This window comes from Plecotus auritus (assembly GCF_963455305.1).
Source record: "Plecotus auritus genome assembly, chromosome: 9".
Taxonomy (NCBI): Eukaryota; Metazoa; Chordata; class Mammalia; order Chiroptera; family Vespertilionidae; genus Plecotus; species Plecotus auritus.
The window spans coordinates 118763136-118783526 of NC_137783.1; the positions used below are offsets into that span (position 1 = coordinate 118763136).

Below are 20391 nucleotides of genomic sequence, written 5' to 3' on the forward strand. Positions count from 1 at the left end.
CAATAAGCCTGTGCATTTGACTGCCTCCAAAGCACTGTCTCAGGTTCAGGGTATACAGTTGTCAGGAAGTGTTTTCTAAGCTCTTCTTCAGACAAGCTGCTCCTGCTGCCAGGCCTCAAAGCCCTAGTGTTCAGTCTGGGCAACAAGTTCAGCTCACACAGTACCTGTCAGGCCACTGCAGGTGATGTGAGATGCTCATTGGAGGTGCCCAGTCTCCCCTCAGGGCACGTTGGAGGATGTGCGGGACCAGCAGACTGTCCAGTGGGTTGGGAGGGCTAAGGGGGGTCAGAGTTGACAGGAAGGTATGTCAAAGCTGGAGTCCTTGAGTGGAAACTGAATATTAGAAACTGGAGATACCAGGTACAGACAGACACTAAGGCCAAAAGTGTGAGAGTGGATTACCAGTAGGAGCCAGCCAGGCATTGGAGCAGTGCGCATGGGGGGCTGACAGTAAGGAGGTACATTTTGATTGCCATGAACACTAGTAGGTCTCCTCCAAAGGCTGGCAAGCTTGCAGTGCATGGATGTGTCAGGCTGCTTAAAGATCCCCATGGAGAGGACAGTGGGGACCATTGAAGGGACCAACCACAGCTTGAAAGTTGGGTTTTTCACAGGACCACAACCTAGATAGAGGCATGGGCTTCCCCCTAGGACCAGGTCGTTTGTTGTATCCATCATCCCATTCTTGCCAACCACCAGGGGACCTGTGCATCCCATCAGACATGGGGAGGGGTTCGTTTTGGAATTATCTTTTCATGGGCCCAGGGAAAGGGGCAGAGCCTGGGAAATGTTTCTCTAGGATGAGAAACTAAATGGTGTGTATTGAGGGTTCACACCTTGCAGTGATAGCTGTGAAGGGCCCTATGCTTTGAGGTGGCATTGGGGCCACCTCCAGAAAATGGTATGAGGCATGAGCCTGCCTGAGGGTCTGACCAGCATGGAATGTTTTGCTGTTTATACTCCATGAGTTTATTTCCCGGTAGCTCTCTCTTGACAAAGTCTTTAGGAAAGGTCTGTGGGCCACTGTGGAGGAGACAGAGGATATCAGAGTAAGAGATCCCAAGGGGAGGTGACTCTGAGGGTTAATCTTATTCATCCAGCCTTTGATGCCTGCACCTGGAGCACAACTTTGCTCACACTGGAGGAGCATATGTTTGGTTTTAACCAAGAGGTTGTTCCTTTGAGCTGGGAGCTCAACTCTTCCATGTCCCCACCCCCAACCATGCAGTTTCTGAAGTCATTTTCTTCCTGAAAATTCTGTAGATCCCATCCTGTGTCTCTGTCTCATCCCAATCAGCGCTGATTGCATATAGATGGACCAAGCTTAATGAATGGACATTCAGAATCAGTACATGACCCTCAACCTTGAGCCCAATTTCTCCACCCCCTAGATTCATTCACCCTTTGGGGAGCTGAGCCAAGCCCTATGGGTGAGAATCCCTGCTCACCCTGATCCCGAGCTCGACGTTCTCGCCTCCATAGACCTCCATGCCTTCATCCAGTAAGCCAATCTCCTGGAAGTACTGGCGGTCCACAATGAAGCAGCCAATGAGGGCTGGGCTCCTGCAGGAGTGAGGGGAGATGGGCCAGGTTAGCAGAGGGGCTGTCTCATGGTTCTGCCAGGGGAGTGAGAGCAGTGGTACCTTCCCACCAGCAGGAACTGGTCCTTTTCCTTCCTTTGCTGCCAAAGCTGGTGCAGAAATCGTTCTCTGAGTGGCCCTCCCAGGTCTAGCCTCACCAGCTACCCCAGGGAGGCTATTTCAGCAGGGCTGCAGCAGCCAGCTCCTGTCCTGGGACTAGCCATCAGTCCCCCTGGTGCTTGCGTTGGTGTTAGCCCACAGAAGTGGTGCTCAGCCTATCAGTCTGAGTTGAACGTCTGTATCTATAGCTGCCCTGGTCCATGAACTTTGAACTGCACAGCCAGTCTCTGTTTCTACCCGGGCACTCTGCCAACTTTCCCACCCTTCCCCAACTTGGTTTCTGCATGCCAACCTTGGTCCACTTAGAAAAGTTAGCTGGGGCTTTGGCTAGCATGGTAAATAATTTGGATTTTATCTATAGATAAAGGAGTGTCCATGAGAAATTTTAAGCAGACAGTGGTATAAGCAGATTTCTGTTTTTAAAGATCTGTGTTTTAATCCTCGGTGGCTGAGGGAAGTCAGATTGGAGGAGACTGGATGGAAATTAGGAATCCAGTTAGGAAGCCTGTTGCTATATCAGATAGCCCTGGAAATGATGAAGACCTGGGCCAAGAGTGGAGATAGGGATTGTCTAAAGACATATTTTACTATAAAATCAGCAGAACTTTGAAATAGATGAACTATGAAGGTAAAAGCAAGGGAGTAATCTGAATGGCAGCTGGCTTTCTGGCTTGGATGATGGTGGGGTGGGGCCACATATCAAAATTGGGTACAGAAAAGAAGCTGGCTTCAGAAGCAAGTATTCCTTTCTGGGAACACTGATCTAAGATGCCTGTGGGACCCTGCAGGGAGACATCCAACAGGTAGGCCTGAGATAGAACACCTGGTCTAGAATTCAGCATGGGTCTTAGGCTGGAGCTTCACATCCACAGTTAGTGGGTCTTAGTAGGTCCAGCAGCTGGAAGGCCTTTCCTTGGTGAGCATGAGGGTGGGGCTCACCGGCTGTGTGTGGATACCCAGCACGGAACTTTACCAGGAGTGACCCTTGTTAGGTGAATTAGCATGAGGGTGTGTGGGCTGCTTCTCTGCTGGGAACAATGACGCTGCATTGTTCCATTGCACACAGCTACCATTTCTAGCCCTTGTGTAGCAACCTATCAGCTGGTGGCTGAAGGATTTGGAGGAAAAGAGAAAAAAAGGAGAAATGAAGACTCTTCAGTGATGAGAAAACTGGTAGTCACATGCAAATAGACCCATCTTTGAAACTGGAAACTCATCCACGTGGGGAAACACTATTCGGCAGGCTATGTCTTTGGAGAAGACTGATACCAGAAGCTGCTCAGGTGGAGACTGGCGCTTGGGGGTCCCTGCCGCTCTCCTTTCAATCACAGCATTTTATTCTGAATGGCTTCACCATCCCTCGATTGCAGGTACCTAGGGTGGTCAGTCCACCTCAACCAATTCTCCTAAAGCAGAGTGAGTTCCTGCTCCGGTGGGAGACGCTTGACCCTGGCTTTGCAAGTGAGTGCCTTGGAAAAAATCCCCGTTATGGCTGTTTCTCTGGGAGAAGTTCCCTGGCCTCTTCGAGCCTCTGATTCTATATCTATGAAGTAGAATCAACTATATAACCTCACAGGATGAAATTAAGTATTGAAATCCTCTGGGACATAATTCGTACTCAAAAGATCATTTTAAAAGATGCACTTGCCCATTACAAAAGCCCAGAGAATCCCCTCTCTAAATCATGGTGACATTAAGACATCAGCCCAGCAGGTGGGCAGAGTGGGTACTCAGCCTTTCCCTGAGCATTCCAGCAGTGCTGAACTGAGCTGGCACTGCTGGACATTCAGGACGGAGCCTTCCCCATCTGGCCAGACCCAGTCAGGGAAAGAGCCCGGGTCGCCTCAGGAAGTCTGTTACTTATTTTATTTTATTTTTTTTAAATATATTTTATTGATATTTTACAGAGAGGAAGGGAGAGGGATAGAGAGCTAGAAACATCGATGAGAGAGAAATATCGATCAGCTGCTTCCTGCACACCTTCCACTGGGGATGTGCCCGCAACCAAGGTACATGCCCTTGACCGGAATCGAACCCGGGACCCTTCAGTCCGCAGGCCGACGCTCTATCCACTGAGCCAAACCGGTTTCGGCCAGTCTGTTACTTATTAACCAGCGAGGGTATTAAGTGGGCTCAGTCAGTCTGAAAGTTGTATTGATTTATACCTTGTCTCATTTCCCCCCAAATTAGAAATAGCTTACAAGAAAAATGTAAAATACCATGGAAAATAAAATAGTTAAGTGTCTGAAAAGACAAAAAAATCACCATGAAGTTGGGGGGCTAGTTAGAATGCACGTGCAGCATTAGGTCCTTCTTCACGGTTTGTAAAGTGGATCCACAAGGTAGACTCTGAGCTTCCTGGTGGCTGAGCTGAATATGAACATACCTGATCTTAGAAATAATATTTACAGGCCCCATGTGGAAATATCGTACTAATTCCTCAGGGATAGCAAGGCTTTCTTTGACTGGCAGTGAATTTGAAAGAAATCTCTTATGTCAGTCTTCTTTAAGAGGTCAGTCACTTCAGGACACAGTGAAAAACCATCTCAAAGACACACCTGCAGAAGTGTGTGGACAAAGCACCAAAGTACAGCCCAAGGAAATGGGCCCAGGTGGGCATGATGAATTTATACAACCCACAGCTTTCTGGGGGGCTGTCTTTATCTAGGGATAAAACCAGGGATGTATTCTCCATTAACATACTTTCTCTCAGCCAACGTCTTGCTAAGAAGCAGGGAAAGGAAAATTTGAGAGTGAGACACTATTCTTTGTGAAGGACCTAGAATGTGGGTTTCCGAAGACCAGGCTGAAACAGCTAACATCAGTGCGGGCTTCTGTAAGAATGCTTGTTACATGGTGGCGTATTTCCCTCCAATAGTCAACAGACCTGGGGCAGAATTCAGCCATCCCAGGCCTGAGCTCAAGGGTGGGTGACTAGGGGGATGACAACTAGGCACGGGATTTAACTGACCTGGGTTTGGACCCTGGCTCCGCTGGCCAGAGCCTTTGGCAGGGCCATTCTCCTTGGTCAGCCTTACTCTCCTCATCTTGTGAACCAGGGATGACACAATGACCTGTCGCCAGGTTATGATGAGGAGCAAATAAGACCATGTGGGTAAAAGGTCCTTGTACACAGGGGCCTCCAAACAAATATTTCACAACACAAAATTGTGGCAGGGGCCTAACAGATAGGTAGTAGAGATAAGCACAGGAGAGCCAGGTGGAGTTCTCTTCCATCCTGTTTTAAATATGAATATAATGTGTGTTTTTTTCTTCTGGCAAGGAAAATGTGATCTTAGCTAATAATCACCCACTCTCAATTACATTTCTCATAATCTTCCTTCCTCATGTAATACAAAGTGACATCAAGTTTCTAATCTCTCTCATTCCTGGGACTGTCCCCTAGGCCACCTTCTGGTGTGTCTGTGCATTTAACAGGCAGCCCTTTGCAGGGAGCACAAAGGCGCCTGATCTGTGATTAACCAGACAGAAATAAGGGCTCGTGGGGATGGCTGTTTCAGGAGTTCTGATCCATGAAACAGGCTGCACAGGGGAGTCATTCATTCGGGGGTCTGTGAAGGTAGCAGCAAAGGCTGAAAGAGTTTGGGACCTTTGAAATGCAGTTTGAAGCTCCTTTCGTCTGAGTCCTAAAGGATAACCTCAAACATCGGCAAGGCGTACGGGGGTGCTGTGAGGTCTGCTCCTGCCTCTCCTTCCCTCCAGCCTCATGGCCTCAGGCTGCTCCCTTTGAACCTGCTCTGTGCCCAGGAACTCACTCCACTCCTTCACATATGGATGCCTCCGGCCTAAGCCTGCGATCTCCTACTTGCCCTTAGAAACAAGGGCAGATGCTACACTCTCGGCAAAGGATTCTCCCTACTTTCCTTGTGGTTTCCACCAGCGTGGTGGAATAATTTGTTATTTCAATTATTGTGTCTGTCTTTACTTCAGGATTTTGCTGGCAGGGATTGAATCTTAATCACTCTGGATCCCAAGCACCCAGCAGGTGCCCCACAGTGATGTGTTGGAATGAGTAATTGTGAGCCTCTGAATGAATCTGGGAGCCACAGCTCTTTTAAAAGAGATCGCAGAGCCGGTGAGCAGTGACTGGAGGTCACTTGTAATTCCTTTCCACCACCGCTTATCTCACTCTACCCCCCATCCCATAACGGGACTGGAGTTTGGGGAATAAGGGTTGTGCTGAGAGAGGAGCTCTTGCGCTGGAGGACGAGGCAGAGAGACCACAGGTGAGGATGCTGTACCTGATCGGGGCCGTGGAGTTCTCCAGCTTCCACCATGCCTTGGGGGGGTTTAGGTAGCGGCACCACAGCTCCCAGTCAAAGCCCTGGGCGGCCAGCGGGTACTCTTCTATCTCAAAGTTGTCATATTTGATGTTGTCAAACGATGGTGAGATGATCCGCTTCCGGTTCTCCTTTATGCGGGTGAGTACAGGTTCAGCCCTGAGCAGGAGGGAGGGAGGGAGGGGTTACTGCCTCCAAGGTGAAGAAACACCAGATTGACAACTCGTAAAGCTCCCTCCCCTGCGGAAAGAGAAAGGGACACCTGGACCTCTCCTCCAGGGGAGTGCTGCTCTCCTCCTGGGAAGGCGCCCTAACAGCCCCCCAACCCCCATACTTCTGGGCTGGCAAGAGGCCCAACTACTCCTTTAGCATCTTCTGAGCTGAGCTGAGAGATTCTTAGTGCCTTACATCCTTGTGTCTGCTTGCTTTCATTTTTTTTTTTTTTTCACTAGAAAAAAAAAATCAAGACCTAAAGAAAGAAGAAACAGATCTGAAGTTCCCTGGGAAGCTTTCAACATGGGCTTTGATTTTGCTCAAATTCAGCGCATTAACTAGGAACCAGAGGCAGATGAGGATGGCAGAGACAGGGGTGAGAACAAACTTCCTTCATGCTGCCTGGGTCCTTCCGTTTGTGTCCCCCCAAACCCTACCCATCCCACGTGTTCGCTTCTGCCCAAGGAGAGGTGGCAGGTCTGGCTTCCAGGGAGCCAGAGGCCCTTATGGGCACCAGGCAAGTAAAGTGTTTGCAGAGAGTAATGATAAGCTTCTCATTAATAATGAATTGTTGCACAATTGTTTATTTAAATCAGCTTGAAATAGTAAGTGTCCCTCTCCTCTCCTGGCTATAAATCCAACAAAAATGCCTTTTAAATAGTCACAAATGGCAAGCAGGGACTTCAGCTATGAAAAACGGCCGCACTGCAATCTTAATTTGGCCTGTTATGTAAAAGTCTGTCCAAATCCAGACATGCTGCTTGCACGCCCGGCTGCTCCTTCCTGCTAAATGGCACTCTTCACCCCACTCCAGAGAGGCAGGGTGGCACCTGGAGTCTGGGAGGAGAGCAGACCCAGCGCCATCAGGTATAGTGGTCAGAAGGGGGTTACCCTCAGCCATTCCCAGTGCCTGATCCTCCCATGCCCAGGCTCTCTGCACAGTCATACACAGTGGGCCACAGACAACCTCTGGCCTGGAGGGATGTCGGTATCAGGTGTCCCACCCTGCTCGGATGACACTATTGAAGGCTTGTGTGTGTTCTCTTCCCCCTCACAGCAGCCCTGACCAGAGCAATAAAGGTTTCCTGAGACCTAGTTTCACGAGGAGGGAGAATCTGCCATATTGAGCTACCACTGGCCTTTGGGGAACTGAGAGCACTGGCTACATCAAACCACCTTAGTCCCCTCTGCCCACTAGGCCTTGGCTTGTCGGTGTGGTTGGGCTTCTGTCTCATGTCTGGTCCAGCTCTCACCTTCCTGGGAGTTGCAGCCCTGTCCCTAGCTGGGCTGGCACTCTCTGCTTTGCCTCTAGCATTTACCCTTTTGCCAGATCATGTCCTCTAGAGGACCACGCCAGCCAGAGTCAAGCCTCATGTCACCATATCCTTTAGATATTGTGTGTTGACCCTATTGACCCCTGACCCTCCCCCACCCTAAAGGGTCAGCCCTTGCCTAGTCACTCACACACCCACATCTCACCTGTTCCCAGAATTCTCTGCTTACCCCCACATGATTGAGATCCCAGCATGCTTTGCACCCCTCTGAGTCGAAGCTCCTGGACCACCCTCCTCTCCTGATGGGCACTTACCAGCCCACATTGAACTCCACATGGGCATCGAAGAGTGCCACTACAGGGGCAGTGGCTGCCCTCCAGCCGCTGACCCGGGAGCGGATGAGGCCCTCCTGCTTGCTGTGGCGCACAACTTTGATGAAGCCCGGCTTCTGGCCATTCACCTTGTCCACGTACTCTGTCAGCTTCTCCTTCAGCTCCTCTGTGAGGGAGAAAATGTATTGTTAGCATAATGGGAATGATCAAAACCTTCTCCTTTCACGGAGAAATGACCCCCAGAGAGAGGCTGGAGGGTCCATTCCCCTCCCCGGTCTTCCTTGGTATTCCCCAAGATGGCCAGTGCAGCTCAGATTTGAAGGATAAAATAGAAGTGAAAATAACATTTATGGAGCCCAGCAACTTGCATTGGATCACATGCCTACACATATTGACGATTTAATCTTTACAATGAGCCCATGGGAAAATGAGGCTCAGAAGGGTTTATAAACTTCTCCAATGTCATGCAGCGTGTGAGGGGCAGCGTGTGCTTTTAAGCTGGGTCTAATGATGGCAAAAACACATTCTTCTCACCATCTCCTTCAGTGCCCTCCACAGTCCTCCCCGAATCCCGAGGGAAAGCTGCATCTTCGGAGATGGCCGCCCAGGACCCACTCCTGCTGGGTCTCCATCTCTCAGGGACGTGCATGACCAGGAACTGTTCCCCGTGAGCAGCTGCATTGGTTTGCTGCCTGCTGTTGCTGGGCCCGGCTACACATCAAGTCCCCTGCTTCTTCATAACTGTAAATGGGGCCTGAGCAACCGAGCAGGCCCCTCGCTCCTCCACTGGGGAGAGCACAGCATCCACATCTACTGTGTTCTCCACAGCAGCGCAGGCAACAGCCTATGAGGGCCCGTCCCCCCAAATGATGACCTGAGTGGGCCACATTCTCCCACCTGTGACCACAGCTCCTCCCCAGAACTTGAGGCTCACTCTTTTCCTGTGTTCTCAGCACCTGCCTCTCAACCACCCTTCCTCCCATCTTCTCAGCCAGGCCCTGGACAGACCCACCTGGGCTGAGCCTCCTCCTTATCAGAGAATGAATGGTAGGAGCTCCATGTCCCTTGGTGCCCAGTCTGGGCCCCACCATGTAAGCAGCCCACTAGGCGTGAGAAAAGGGCACAAAGCAGCTGGCACAGTGCCAGGTGCATGGTAGGTGTGCCCCACGACAGCAGCAGAGTGTAGTAGAAGGACAGTGGTTAGAGTCAACAACACCACATTGTACGTCTGCTAAACCAACTCTGGATGTCCCTGAGGAAGTTTGGATGGGGTGAGTTTATTTTGTATATGGGAAGGACATGAACTTGGGGTGACTATAGGGTGAACTGTTATGGGTTGAATTCTGTCCCCCCAAAAAAGATATGCTGAAGTCTAACCCCCTGTACCTCAGAATATGACCTAATTTGGAATTAGAGTCTTTGCAGATTTAGCCAAGTTAAGATAAAGGCATTAGGCCTTAATTCAATATGATAGATGGATACGGAGTTAGGCATGCACAGAAGGAAGACAGGTGAGGAGACACAGAGAAGATGCCATCTGCCAGCCAAGGAACATCTGAGGTCACAAGGCACTAGGAGAGAAGCCTGGAATAGACCCTTCCTTACCGCCTTCAGAGGGAGCATGGCCCTGCCTACGCCTCTAGTGTGTACTCTAGGACTGAGAGACAAATGATTTCTGTGTTCAAAGCCACACAGTTTGTGGTGCTTTGTACTTTGTAGTCCTAGAAAACTAGGTTGTTATGAGGATTAAGTGGAATTGACATGTGTAAAATGCATAACACATAGTAAATGCTAAAAAGAACTTAGCTCCCTCCTTCCGTCCTCAGTTTCCATCACTGGGAGTTGTAAGGGATGGAGATCCATCTCTGGTTGACAAGGCCTTCTTCATAATCTCTCATTCAGAATCATCTCTTCCTCTTCTTCCCTGACCCCAGGTTAGAAGTCTGCAAGCAACAAGGCCATGGTGGCCAAGCAGAAGATATGAATGTGTGCAAGGGCCTCATGCCAGGAGGACAATGAGGCATAATGGTCACTGCCAGAATGGTAAGCCCTCCTATAGACATTGACTTCAAATCCTTTTGCACATGAAACTGCCCAAACCAAAGGCCTGGATGGATGGTACCCCTGCTTAAGTTATCAACGCAGAGGTGAGAAAACTGGGCATCCAAGGCAGAAATGTTGAGAGGGAGGCAGGAGACTCTGGTCCTGAACAGCTACTAACCTGCTCTGTGCTCTTGAGCAAATCCCTACGAATCCCAAGACCTCAGAGTTAGTTGGACAGAATATTAAAGTTTGTTTTGAACCAATTACCCATCAAAGGTGTGAACCCCTCTGTCTATCCTGATGAGCAATCCTCCAGCCCCCTCCAGTGACAGGGTCATTCCTCATGGGGCTACTCTGACTATGACATGTTCTTTTTTCTTTTGCTCTCAAGTGCCAGGGTCTCTCAACCTTCCACTCATTGGCCCAAGCCTTATTTTGTGGCCACAGAGGACAGACCAAGTCCCTCTTCCGTAAGACAAGCATTTCGAGTTGAGGACCACCCTTCAGTTCTTGCTGAGGATTTCTCTAGGTCAAATATCTTTAGTTCCTCCTCATATTTCCTCATATATCATGAGTTCAAGTCCTTATATCATCTTGAACATCCCTCTAAATATGTTAGTTTTTCTCTAACATCTTTAATCTATACACCTAGAAATTGGCCTAATACTTCTGGAGTAAATTGGGCTATACAGAATAGAGGGAACTAATCACCTCCCTTATCCTAGAATCTATGCCCCTATTCTTGTAGTTTAAGGTCACCTTACCTTTGACTACTTTGGACTCAAAGTGAGTTTACTGGAAACAAACACCTACAGGTTCTCTCCACATGGTGCTGCTAAGTAGAAGCCTCCTCATCCCATCTCTTCATGTGTGGATGGGTGCATGTATTCACGCTTGTGTTTGTGTATGCACATGCATGTGCTGAACAAAAACATAGGATTGTATGTTTACTTCTATTTAATTCATTTTCAAAAAGATTGATATTGTTTATCCAACATCAAAATGATTCCCTGCCTGATTCTATTATCCAATATCTGCTATCTAGCCCTTCCACTTTTCCAGCTTCTAAAAGTGATGAGCCCATGCACTTAATTCTCATTCAAGTCATTCTTTTAAACAGTGTGACCCTGGTCCAGATCTAGGGCCAGTGTGGGCTGTCAGGCATTCTCATTCCAGCCCAGAGAAAATCCAGTTGACTTTTGGGCTGCCACCAACACACCATATAGCTCACTTTAGCTGATTTAAAAATGACCCCGTGATCTCGGATTGAACAGCTGACAGGGAGGCCCGGTGATGCCACTGTCTCACAAATGTCAGGAAGTTGGCCACAGAGCAGCATAACTCAGTGTGCCCCATGCTTCCAGGTCTTCATGTATGGTTTACAGGAGGCCTCTTAAAACGTTGTGTCATCACTTCAAAGTCCACCCCTCATATGTCCTTCTTGAGAACGTTAAATAGAGAGCTTATAAAGCCTGATATTTGACAGTGAGGTGGTGAGTGTACAGCACTTGGAGTGAGAACTGGGGTAGAGTCGCTCCACAGGTGAGAGTCGCTGCCTGTGGGGACCACTTCTATGGTGTTGATGGGACAGGGCTCTGGATGACTGCCCCCAAATGACCCCCCATGAGCCCCACCCCTCTGAATTCACAGCTGTGTGTAGCTGCCTCGCACACTGACTCTGGGCTGACCGTGTCACAACAGGTTGCAGTAGGAGGGACCTCCTGCCAGTCCCAGGCCTTGGGAGGCCTGCGGCTTCTGCTTTCCTTCTCTGGCTGCCCTAAGTGAGGAAGCCGGAGCCAGGTTCCTAGTGGATGAGAGGCCCAGAGACGCCCCAGCCATTCAGGCTACCCCACTGAGGTCCCAGACATGTGAGTGAGGCCACCTCGGATCCTTCGGCCACGGGCTGACTGCAAACACAGGGAACCTGGCTGACACCTCATAGAGCAGAAAGGAACTGCCTTTATTACAGAATGAGGGCTCCAGCCCTTATTGCAGACTTATGAGCTAATGAATGGTTGCTGTTTTAAGCCATTAACTTCTGGGGTGGTTTGTTATACACAAAGGCTATCAAAACAGGATCTATTGTTCTGGTATGAGGCCAGGGTTAAAATAAGATTGTGAACTCCTGAGGCACAGGAAATGAATTCAGACACAGAAGAGCCAGCTAAGAAGGTGGCAGCAAGAGATGAAAAGGCTTTGTTTCTCATTGGAGCTGCTTGCCGCTTTGTAGCTCTGAGCTCTGTCAACAGTGAACTAGAATAAAAGTTTCTGGTGCATCAGCTAGAGAAAAATCCTGTTCTCAGAGAGCTACATCCCAACCAGGGGCTGCTGATTGGAAGAGAGGATTCCCTTAGCTCTAACCAAACAACCGGTATACATTTTTTTAAAAAAGGCCTATAATACCCTGGATAACACTGGCTCAGTCTTTTCAAAACACCTTTACTAATAAGGTTTTTATTTTTTCCTTCAACCTTTGTCAACTGCCAAAGCAAAAAATATCTCAAGAGTATTTCTGTATTTGTTAGAAAACTATTGTATAAGATAATGCCTATTACATATTATACATAATATATGATAAATACTTCTCAGAACTTAGCTCAAAAAACATATAAAAAAAACTTTACTTACCTAAACTCAAACTCATAACCCATCATATTTACCTTTTTTGCCAAGGCTGCCAGGAAGCTCAGAGACAAATATAATGACTAATCACAGGGTTCTATGTGCATTTTTGCTTCTCTAACTTTGCTAAAGATTTGATTTTCAAGTTGTAGCCTAAAAGCTACATTGTCTTTTACCTTTTTTTCTACATAAGCTACCTTTCATTATTTTTGAAGAATCTATAAATAACTTTTAATAAAATGTCTTCATAGAGCATGACAGGGCTGTAATTGTGGAAAGAAAGGGAAGGCTGTATTTCATGTTTGTTTTAATGTGTTGAGGAAAGGGGAGGTAGGAAGTCTGTTCTCTGTGACTTTGCCAAATTTAGAATCAATGGCAGAGCTGTAGATAGCACCAACTCTAACAAAGAAATACAATTTGCACCCTGCATGGGGTCATGTGTCATCCTGTTTATATTGCTCCTCCAGCCCTCTCCTCCTGTCCACAAATCCCTGTTCTGCTGACATCTGGATGACGTCTGTAAATCAGCATGCTCAGGGACACTATTCACCTCTTAGGAGGTCACAGGCCACTCCATCATCCCTATGAGGTGCCTCTCCCAGAGCCAGCTGAGTGCGGGCTGCTTGCCTGTTCCCTGTCCTTCAGACTTAGATGCCAAATAAATTTACAAAATTCACCAGCCTGGTCAAACAGAGCCTTTTCCTCCTGCCCTATATATGTCTCCTGTACTGCTCCCATAAAAAGCAACTAGCTCCACGAAGTCACCCTAAAAGGAACAAACTGCAGGCTGAGCAGGAGAAATCTGGTACCAATGGCTGTTAAACTGATTAGTAAACACCTAATGAGATACCCTTTATCTCTTGCATAAAGGAAAAAGAATCAGAAAATTGATGCCCGGTGGGGCTTCGTGCTTTGGAAGGCAGCTGCACGGGCATCTTGTAAAACGGCCTACCCAGGCTTGCTATGGAGAACCAAGTTCCACTCCTGTCCCTCCCTCACTACTCAGGTGATCATTTCCCAGGCTTGTTCCAGGTTTGGGGGAGGCAGGAATGAAGGGAGAGGCCACCCATCATTCATTCATTCATTCATTCACTCATTCATTCAGCAAATATTGGGCATTTATTATGTACCAGTTACTGATCTAGCTGCTATGGCAATACTGTGAACAAGACAGTCCCTATGAGACATTAATTCTAATGGATGTTTAAAAGGTATGTGATGTACTCCACTGAGGGGGGTGGGAGATGTCAGGGAGAGAGGGAGAAGGAAAGATGGAGGGAGGAGAAAAAGAAGGGGTGGAGAGAGGAAGAGGAAGAGAAGAGGAGGAAGAAAGGGGGGAAGAGTAGGGGAAGGAACAGGGAGATTTGATCAGAAACCAATTCAGTCCTTCCAGACAATGAGGCCTCTTTTTATTTTACTTTATTTATTTTTTTATTGATTTCAGAGAGGAAGGGAGAAGGAGAGAGAGATAGAAACATCAATGATAAGAGAGAACCATTGATCAGCTGCCTGCTGCACACCCCTACTAGGGATTGAGCCAGCAACCCGGTCATGTGCCCTGACTGGGAATCAAATCGTGACCTCCTGATTCATAGGTCAACACTTCACCACTGAGCCACACCGACTGGACAACACTGAGTCCTCTTAAATGACAGGCCTTCTGGGCCTGGGATGCAGTGCTTGGTGCACAACTGGGTGGGTGCTACTAGGCATCCAGGCTGCTAAACACCCTACAGTGCACAGGACAGCCCTCCACAATAAAGAATTACCCAGCTCACAATGTCAGTAGCACTGAGTTGGAGAAACCTTGCATAGCTCTTACACTAGTCCCTCCATACCATAGGGGATGCATTCTAAGACCCCCCAAACCAATAGGCCTGGATGGACAGATAGGATGTGGCCCTAGGTTGCTTTTTGTACCCCTGCTTGTGTTATCATTGAGGAGATGAGGAAACTGGGCATCTGAGGCAGAAATGCTGAGAGGGAGTCAGGAGACCAAGTGGATGCCTGACACAGCAGATAGTACCAAACCCTATTGTTGGATCTGATGCCTTGGACTATCCCCTGTAGTTCCCAGGTGCCTCCCCCTGACACCCCCAAGGCACTTCCTTTTGTCCCCTCTGCCTGCCCCCAGTTTCAGGCCAGTCTTGCCCTCTAGCTCAACCTGGATTAGAGTTGCCACTCCCTCTCTCCAACTGCCTGGAAAGGAAGTGTGAACACCCCCGTTGAGAAGTGCTAATAATTGCTTGCCTCCAATGGTGCTGATTTAAAGACTAAAGGCACAGCACATTTCTGTTTATTTCTCTAAGAGGGAACAGTAGCTGGTCTTCCCCAGAACAGAAGATTAACTGGCTTTCCTCTAAAGCCATTTGGGCCATTGAACACAAATGATATGTTAACATACTTTAAAGAAGAGATTATTCATTAGGATGCAATGGCTTTTGAACTTAGCTGATCATCCACTCACCTGAGAAGCCAAAATATAAATACATATAGATGCCACCAGACCCCCAGCCCTGAAGAATCTGGAGTGGGGGTCTCTGGACTCAGGTGGCCCTGCTGATGAATGATGGTGAGCTGGGATCCAGAGCAAAATAGACCAGCCTGAGTCCTGAGCCTGGGGCGGGGTGGGGGTGGCGGTGGGGGTTGCGGGGAGGGCAGCCTTGTTTTGGGCATTCCTCTCTAAGACCACTCCAGACAAGCTGTCAAGTCCTGGTCAGTTTACAGATGTCTCCCATGTAGTTTATTCTTCTGTCCAATATACCTAACAGCTGCACTGCTGTCCGGCTCCTTTAATAGCTGCACTTCTTCAAAGTCAATTGATACTGAAGTAGATGTGAAATGGCCTTAAATTGTTGTCCTTACTCAGGACTTGGGGAGAGGAAAGCTCTACCCAGGAGCCCCACAGATGGCATATAAATATGGCTACCGGACCTAAGCAGAGTGGCACACCTTCCAGGGAAGTCCAAGCATTAGTTCAGTCTTAGCAAGTTAGAGAAAGTCCCAGAATTACCACCTAGTAGACAGCCACCTGTCTCTAGGCCTTCTCTTTTGTGACCTAGCCAGGCATGGGTGACCACAAAAACCCACAAGAAATATGCACTCCTCATTTAGTGGTCTCCAAAGCCAGGCTCTCAACATCCACTAATACCCTCTTACCTGCTATAAAAAGGACTTATTTTTTCCAAAAGATCCTGTATTCAACAACAAAACGGTCTGAACTGGTTTCTGAATGATATAAAAATGGTCCCCTGGCCAGTCAGAGATGTGTTTATAGGGTGTAAATCTCTCTCTCTCTCTCTCTCTCTCTCTCTCTCTCTCTCTCTCTCTCTCTCTCTCTCTCTCTCCCTCTCTCTCTCTCTCTCTCTCTCTCTCTCTCTCTCTCTCTCTCTCTCTCCTCTCTCTCTCTCTCCCTCTCTCTCTCTCTCTCTCTCTCTCTCTCTCTCTCTCTCTCTCTCTCTCTCAGGTTAGGCTGCCAAATTCAGCTTCTTTTTGACTACAAGGCTGATATGGAGCGTTCACACAGAAGTTCCAACTTCTCTGGGATACAAATCCCTGGGCAACAAGATCAAGACGCGACAGAAGAGGGCCTAAGTTTGAGCAAGAGTTTCCCAGAGTCCTTGTTACTCACCTTCGGGGTTCACAATACAATCCTGCAGGGAAATCCATCCACTATGGGCCCAGGACAAAAGGCTGCCTGAACCAATCTGAGTGCTCACAGGTCCACCCACACCCTTTCGGCTCTAGGCAGGGGATTCTGAATGCTTACCCCCTCTTTGCTCCTGACACCCCAGACTTGCCCAAGGTCACAGAGCTGGTAATCAGCCCCACCAGGAAGAGAATCCAATACCCCTTCCCCCAGGGCCAGAGCTCCAGGCTCTTCATTTCACCGATGTCCACAGTGAGTAATTAAAAAAATGAAAATGAGAATAATGGACTAATAGAAATCAGTTGTCTTCATGGACTGAATGACCTTGGAAAAGAGCCAGCTTGCCTTTGTGCTCCCTGGGGCCATGCAAGGAGGAAACTCATAAAGGGCATAAAATATTCTGGCTACTCTGATGGTTTTCAGCAGGAATTCTAGGACTTACTTAAAATCCATGACGGGTGCATCCAGGCAAAGCGGACCTGCTGCAGCCCCTGCCCTTCCAACGCTGGGGGACTGGGCAGGTAAGTTCCCTCCATGGGGAATGCTGGCATCAGCATTTAACAGCAGGTTAATTCCAAGCCGAGAACAAGCCCTCCTAGTGTCCCATCAGGCAAGGGGATTCCAGGAGGCCCAGGCCCTCCTACCCCGAGTTGCCATTGGCAGTTAAGCCAGGGGCCAACTGGAATTTTTATGCTAAACTTATTTTGTGCAAGACTTGGAGAATTCAGAGTGTTGCCTAGCTCAGGAATTTGATGACCCAAAAGCTCATGACTGAGAGCCCAAGAGTTTATCACCTGAGCCCAAAATTTTAAGATTCTGAGATTCCTAGAGTCTATGATTCTCAGATAGTAACTCTCATGATCCTGAGATCCTAGTATTCGAAGCTTCTGTAAATGCCTGAGTTATAGCCCCCTCCCCCACCATTGTTGGTCTACACCAGTGGTCAGCAAACTCATTAGTCAACAGAGCCAAATATCAACAGTACAACGATTGAAATTTCTTTTGAGAGCCAAATTTTTTAAACTTAAACTATATAGGTAGGTACATTGTTATTAACTTAATTAGGGTACTCCTAAGCTGGCCTTTGCTAAAAACGTCCTCAATCTGATTGAGGTGCGTTCGCTGAGGTCGACCCCTTCCAAAGAGCCGCATGTGGCTCGCGAGCTGTGGTTTGCCGACCACTGGCCTATACCAAGGTCAGTGGTGCCACAGTGCTTTTGCACGAACTGTTCCCTCTGCCTGGGACATCCTTCCTGCCTCATCTGACCTTGCTCGGGTTCGGAGGGAGGCCTTCCTTCATCTGCAGCTTTCCAACTGGAGGAAAGGCTGAGGGTAGGAAGGGGCTTTTTCTCTTCTTGGAACACAGACGCAGGGTGCTAGGCGACCAGTGAGGAGCAGCATCAGTCTTCGGTCTGAATCCTGCCGGCTCAGCCCTGAGCGCCCTCCTGGGAAGAGCTAAGGCTCCCACAGGCTGGAAGCCAGTTCTGTACTTTTGCAAATCAGTGCTGCTCAGGCTGTGTGACGGGCGGCCTCAGCCTGGCTGATTCCTGACTCGGGGGACCCAGTGGGCTTTACACACATATTTATAGCCCAGCTCACTGTCATGCTCCTCAGATCAGGAGGTCCCATGCTCTTTTCCTCCGGTTCACAGAACACCTCCAGGCAATCTGTCCTCCAAGGGGAGGACATGTGAAGGAGGGGGTGACAAGGCAGAACCCAAGTGCCCTGCTCTTAGCCCTTGGTTTTTCTTTCTTTATTGAAAGATGTCATGTAGAACAGAACGAGCAGGGCTTGGGGGAGAGAAGACCTCATTTTAATCCCCAGTGCAGCCATTTAGCAGCTGAGTGACTTTGGGCACGTGATTTGACCTCTCTGGACCTGTTTCCTCAACTTTCAGATGGGAATAATGTTATCTACCTCTTGGGGCTGCTGTAGGGAGATAATGCCTGGCATGTTGTCAGTGCTGAATAGCTGTCCTATTATTTGTTCATTAGTCTGAACTTCTTTGTTCCTTTTCTCCCTTTCAAAGGAAGGTGCTAAGGCTGGGAGCAGGGACCCCTGCATCATTTGGGAAAGCTGGAGTGCAGCGAATTACCCTGGGATTTCTGTAGGCACAGAAGCCCATGGCTCTCCTCAAGGGCCATGCAAAACCTGGCTACTCCATATTCAATCCCCAACCCCTTTCCCACCCCAACCCATCAGCCATGGACTTCACCCCTTGCACAGGGTGGACATGGTGAACTCTGGCTCGAGAGGGAGGCGGCATGTTGTCTGGACATTTACTCATTCAACAAATGTCACCGAGCAGGTCTCTGCACCAGCCACTGCTATAGATGGTGGGCTCAGCTCGGGAAGCAAACCAGGCTCCTTTCCCCCTGGGAGCTCCAGACTAGTAGGTGGGACCGGGAATACATAGGTACATAAATGGGTGCATCCTGTGATGTCAGGCAGGGAGCTTGTGCTATGTGGTAAAAGCGAGCAGTGAGGGGCAGCAGTGATGGGACAGGGGGCCTAGCAGCTGCGGTCTCTAAGCAGGGGTAACACTAACCACAGATGGGCGGCGATGTCATTTATCCAATATGCAGGAGGAGGCTGCTGGTGTATGTGAAGCCAGAGTCATAGGTGTGGACCTCAGGAGACACTGCAGCAAAGGGTGAGGCATGTGGTCTAGCCTAAGCAAGGAGCTGGGTTCAGGGAAAGGCCCCAGGATGCGATGTGAAATGAGGTATTTGTTCAGCCAGACAAGGCACATCCAGATAAACAGAGCAGGCAGCGGCCCTGGAAGATAGGGTCAGCCCCAGGAGTGCCTCCATGGCCTTTAGGCCTGGAGATGCTTGGCCTTGGCCCTGAAACCGAGCGGAGAGGGGGCTGAGTGAAGGGAGGACTAGCAGAGCCCCTCCCTCCAAGGCAAAGCCTTTTCTCTTCTTGTGTTCCCAGCACTCGGCAGGTGATCAGGGCTGGGATGTGGAGTAAGTGGGTGTTCACCCTCAAGAAGCTCACAGTGTAGTAGGAGGAAATAATTAAACAGATCATTTCAGTGCATTGTGGTTGTGTGCAAAGTGGTTGTCACAAGGAGCTGTGACACTCTCGTGCGGGATGGGGCAAGCTTTACAGGACACTATTTCAGTTTGTCTCAAATGGATGGATGTGGGGGCTTTGCTAGGAAGATAAAGGGGACAGAAAAGGAGTGTCCAGGTGGAAACAGGGGCATCTTCTCCACTCTGGCTGTAAGGAAGCTTTATTTGGAGTCCTCCCACCTAAAAGTCCCCTAGAGGTGAGCAGAAATGCCAGGAAAGACTTTTGATCAATTTGTTAATTTAATAATGTACTTTGTAGCAGCAAAAGGAACTTTCCGATTGCAGAAACCCAAACAAGTGAGGTTTTTGTTTTTCTTCCACCTTCCCCCTCCCCCGCCCCAATAATATAAGTTATGAGTTCCTCACTCACTCCAGGCCTCAGTCAGGCCTGTTTGGGTCTCTAACAAGGGCTGGAGACCATTGATGAGTCACCATGCTGGGCGTGGACAGAGAGGACACAGGGAGGCTGGGCCTGGCCTCTGCCGGGAACAGTGAAGCCTTTGCTGACCATACCCCAACTTTGCCTGGCATGTGGTGGGTTCCTCACTCCCCCATCACCCCTGAGGTTGAAACACGAGGCCTGGTGCTCTCACCAGGGACACAACTCATGGGTCTCCCAGGTGCAAGGTGAGCCTGGCTCCCTCCCCTCACAGGACATGACTTGGTACCCAGTCTTTGGAAGAGAATCAGCACACAGAATGGGCCCTATAGCAGCAGCCCGCATAGGTCTCCAGCTTCAGAATCGGGGCTTTTTGTCATCTTTCTCAAGTCATCCATTCACTCATTCAGCATAAATGTGAAGGACACCACCCTCAGGTAAGAGCCAGTCCCTGACAGCCTGGGCTGGCAAGGTCCCGCAGTGAGAACTTCGGTGTCCGTGGGGCTCTGTGACTGGTTTATGATGCTGCCAGCCCAGAGAGCTACAGAGAAAGCCTGCTCATAGTGAAGCACTTGTGTGTGGCCAGAGTGGAGAAGATGCCCCAGCGAAAGCAGAAACGAGAGGAGAAGGGGAACGTAGCTTGTCTGGTACCTACTCTGTGCTAGGTGCTTCCACCACATTCTCTCACTTAATCTTCACTACAGTCCCATGAGATGGACAAACTGGGACCCATAACCTAGAAGGGAGGTGAGGAGGCAACGTCAGACCTCAGGAAGCTTCGGGTCTTCCTGCCAAAGGCAA

General features: G+C 49.0%; 1 protein-coding gene across 2 annotated transcripts in view; it reads right to left on the minus strand.

Moving 5' to 3' along the window:
• GALNT18 (polypeptide N-acetylgalactosaminyltransferase 18) overlaps window positions 1–20391 on the minus strand; it is a 299887-nt gene that overhangs the window by 80547 nt on the left and 198949 nt on the right. For both annotated transcript variants that reach the window (XM_080642299.1, XM_080642300.1), the window contains exons 4-6: window positions 7803–7986; window positions 5963–6160; window positions 1449–1563 (exon numbers count right to left, since the gene is read on the minus strand). In XM_080642299.1, the coding sequence (XP_080498425.1) occupies window positions 1449–1563; window positions 5963–6160; window positions 7803–7986 (497 nt within the window). The remainder of the gene's footprint in view (window positions 1–1448; window positions 1564–5962; window positions 6161–7802; window positions 7987–20391) is intronic.